At 39.2% G+C, this 2,831-nt stretch overlaps 1 protein-coding gene across 1 annotated transcript in view; it reads left to right on the forward strand.

Moving 5' to 3' along the window:
• The first annotated feature begins 438 nt into the window (after nt 1-438).
• The window catches only part of LOC107087408, a 27,507-nt gene continuing 25,114 nt past the window's right edge, over nt 439-2,831 (forward strand). Inside the window, exon 1 of the mRNA XM_015378977.1 lies at nt 439-2,018. Within this exon, the coding sequence (XP_015234463.1) occupies nt 1,586-2,018 (433 nt within the window). The 5' untranslated portion in view covers nt 439-1,585. The remainder of the gene's footprint in view (nt 2,019-2,831) is intronic.

Consider the following 2,831-nt stretch of genomic DNA (forward strand, 5'->3'; position numbering starts at 1 on the left):
ATTTTCAGGCATATAGCATGACTTATAGCAATATTTCATTAGTAAAAGAGATTGATATGGTGTTTTTAAATGGCAATATATCAGCATATGAAGATATTGGGATATTTTAATGGATCAATATTTTTTCCCTCGTCTTTAGAAGTTTTTAAGTCTGTAAAAAAGAAGTTTTTGAGGAAGAAGAAGAAGTAGTATATTTATTTTTTTTTAGACTTTAGAAACTCAGAAGCTGATCAAATATCGGGTTAAATATCGGTGGGGTGACCGATGTCCGATATTCAAGTTTAAGGCCGATACCGATTATTTTTTTATTTTAAGTGTAATTTGTCTTGTTCCATTGGCAAAATGTCTCTTTTACCTCCACAATCCAAGAAATATTTACTAATTTTTAGAAAAAAATGACTTATCAAGATCTCTATTTTTTCCGGTGTATATCTCCTCTCCCTCGCTCCCTTCTAGACTCCTCTGTTCCACCTGCTCCCAATCAGCTCATTAGTCCAGTCTTTGTTCTGTCTCCTATTTATACTCTCCCTGTTCAGTTCCCTCATCTTTTCCTGGTTGTATGTTTTCCCTGATGTCTCCAAGGTTCTGTTTTTTTTTTCTATATTTTGTTATGTTGGATTTTTGGATTCCTGCCTCAGTTTCCTGTAAATACTTCATTAAATCTACAAAACTCACCTCTGCATTTGGGTTGTATTTACTTTAAGGGTGCTAGAATATAATGACTGATTTCAAAAGAGTTAGAAAAAATGATCCCCTTGCAGAATTTCAGTTGGTCCTTCAGATAAGATTGACATATGAAACGGCACCCCCTTCTGGAAAAGAGGCAATCCTCCTCACCTCAGTCACAGCAGCTGGATGAAAATTTGGTCCAAGGTCGTATCGATTCGTTTTGCTTTTACTCCTTTTTTTTATAGATTTTCAGTACAATACATTAAGTTCCCCCTTTAAACGCCCTTTCTCCATCCTATCACATGTTAACTGCTTCTCTGCGGTTCGGCCTGATGGGTCGTTGCACCCAGGGAAAGGGTTTTAATCTTGTTTTAATCAGGTGTCACATTCACAGCAATAACTGGGGAGGTGAAGTTGTTGGAGTGCTGATCAATGAACTGATGAACTCTTAAACTTTCCGGCTCAGGAGGCACTTTAGCTGTACGTCTCATTCACTTTACACAAGTTTTCACAATGAGTGGAGGAGTTGAATCACTAACCTTGTTTTCTAGGTCCCTGGAGCTTTTTGGGCCAGTCAGCAGGACCGAAATAACTTCTAAAATATTCTCTGTGAAGGAGCATGGAGGGAGAAGAAGAATAGAGACGTTTTTTTAGCCTGGTCTGAATGAGTGAATGCTTTAATCTTCCAAGAAGACAGAGGAGACGATGCACAACATGTTGAGGATGTCTGAGGAGCGTAGAGCATTGTGCATGGCTAAACTTAAGAGGCTGTTAATCTTCTTAGAGCTGTTAAGTACCCAGCTAAAAATCAGCTACTGTCCAGATTGTTTCTTCTTGTCCCAGATAAACGACTCAGACAACAACAAAAGGAGAGCTCAAAGAAATATGTGGCAGAGTCTTCATGCTGGTATGAAATATGCGCCTCCTCTCCTTTGGGAGCTGTGCTGACAGAGCAGTGGGAGACGTTCTGTTGGGCCTTCATGATTTAAGGATGTTCGGCAGCGGCACCAAGAAGTGGTTTGTGAAAAAGCAGAAGAAGCAGCAGAAATCTGGCAAGAGGCCATGCAGCAGGAAGAGGAAGAGATGGGCGGCTAAGATCCTCAAAGAACACAGAGAGCAGATCCTCCGTGAGCTGGATGTCAGCGCCGTGCTGCCTTACCTGGTGTATGATAAGGTCTTCTCACTGGTGGAGTACAAGGAGATCCTGGGGCAGGAGACCAGCAGGGGACGAGCAGAGGTGTTCCTAAATCACCTGTCCTCCAAGGGGCCCGCTGCTTTCTCCTCATTCTGCTCTGTTTTGGAGGAGGTGTGTCCCCGCCTGCTTACCTGCTTCCTGTTGGACGGAGACGGTAAACACCTGAAGGAGATTTATTTTTGTTATTAACCACCAGACTGCATTAGGAACGTTTTTTTCTTTCTGAATTAGACAGTTTTAGCTTCCCAATTAAATTTTCTATAAAACTACCTAAAGTCCCCATTTAAAAAACCAAGAAAACGACTGAGACAGAGAAACTACTTATCCGTAAAGCCAGAGACTCAGACTAAGAGTCTGCAAAAATAGCCTCTTAAATCTGGGTGGCTGAGGGGATTACTGAGCAGCCAGTGTTCCTAACTAGCCAAGGTGGCAGCAGTTTGCACTATTTCACTCAGAGTGACATAAAATAAGTTCTGTTCTTAAGCAAAATACTGAAAGCTCTTAAAATTTCATCACATAAAGACAACTTGGATTTTATTTGGTAGAATAAAACTTCAATTCAGTTTATTTCTATAGCTCCAATTCACATCGAGGCACTTTCCAGTTCATCAGATCATCCAGTCAGATTGATTCAAAGTTTTTTTATCTAAGGAAAACCAGCTGATTGCATCGACTCAAAGGCAATCCCTACACTGGAAAAAAATCAAAATCTAGATAAGTAATTTTTCTTAAAATAAGTGCATTTGTTCTTGGATTGAGGAGATAAAAGAGACATTTTGCCAATGGAACAAGACAATTTACACTTAAAATAAGAAAACAAAACTGCATTGTCTTATTTCAAGCACATATTATCTAATTATCTTATTTTAAGAGTAAAAATACTAATTCCATTGGCAAATCATCTCATTTACCAACTCAAATGAAGGGTAAATATACTTAATTTAAGACATTTTCCCTTATTTTCTAG

The sequence above is a fragment of the Cyprinodon variegatus genome, unplaced genomic scaffold, assembly GCF_000732505.1.
Source record: "Cyprinodon variegatus isolate N-32 unplaced genomic scaffold, C_variegatus-1.0 Scaffold183, whole genome shotgun sequence".
Lineage (NCBI taxonomy): Eukaryota > Metazoa > Chordata > Actinopteri > Cyprinodontiformes > Cyprinodontidae > Cyprinodon > Cyprinodon variegatus.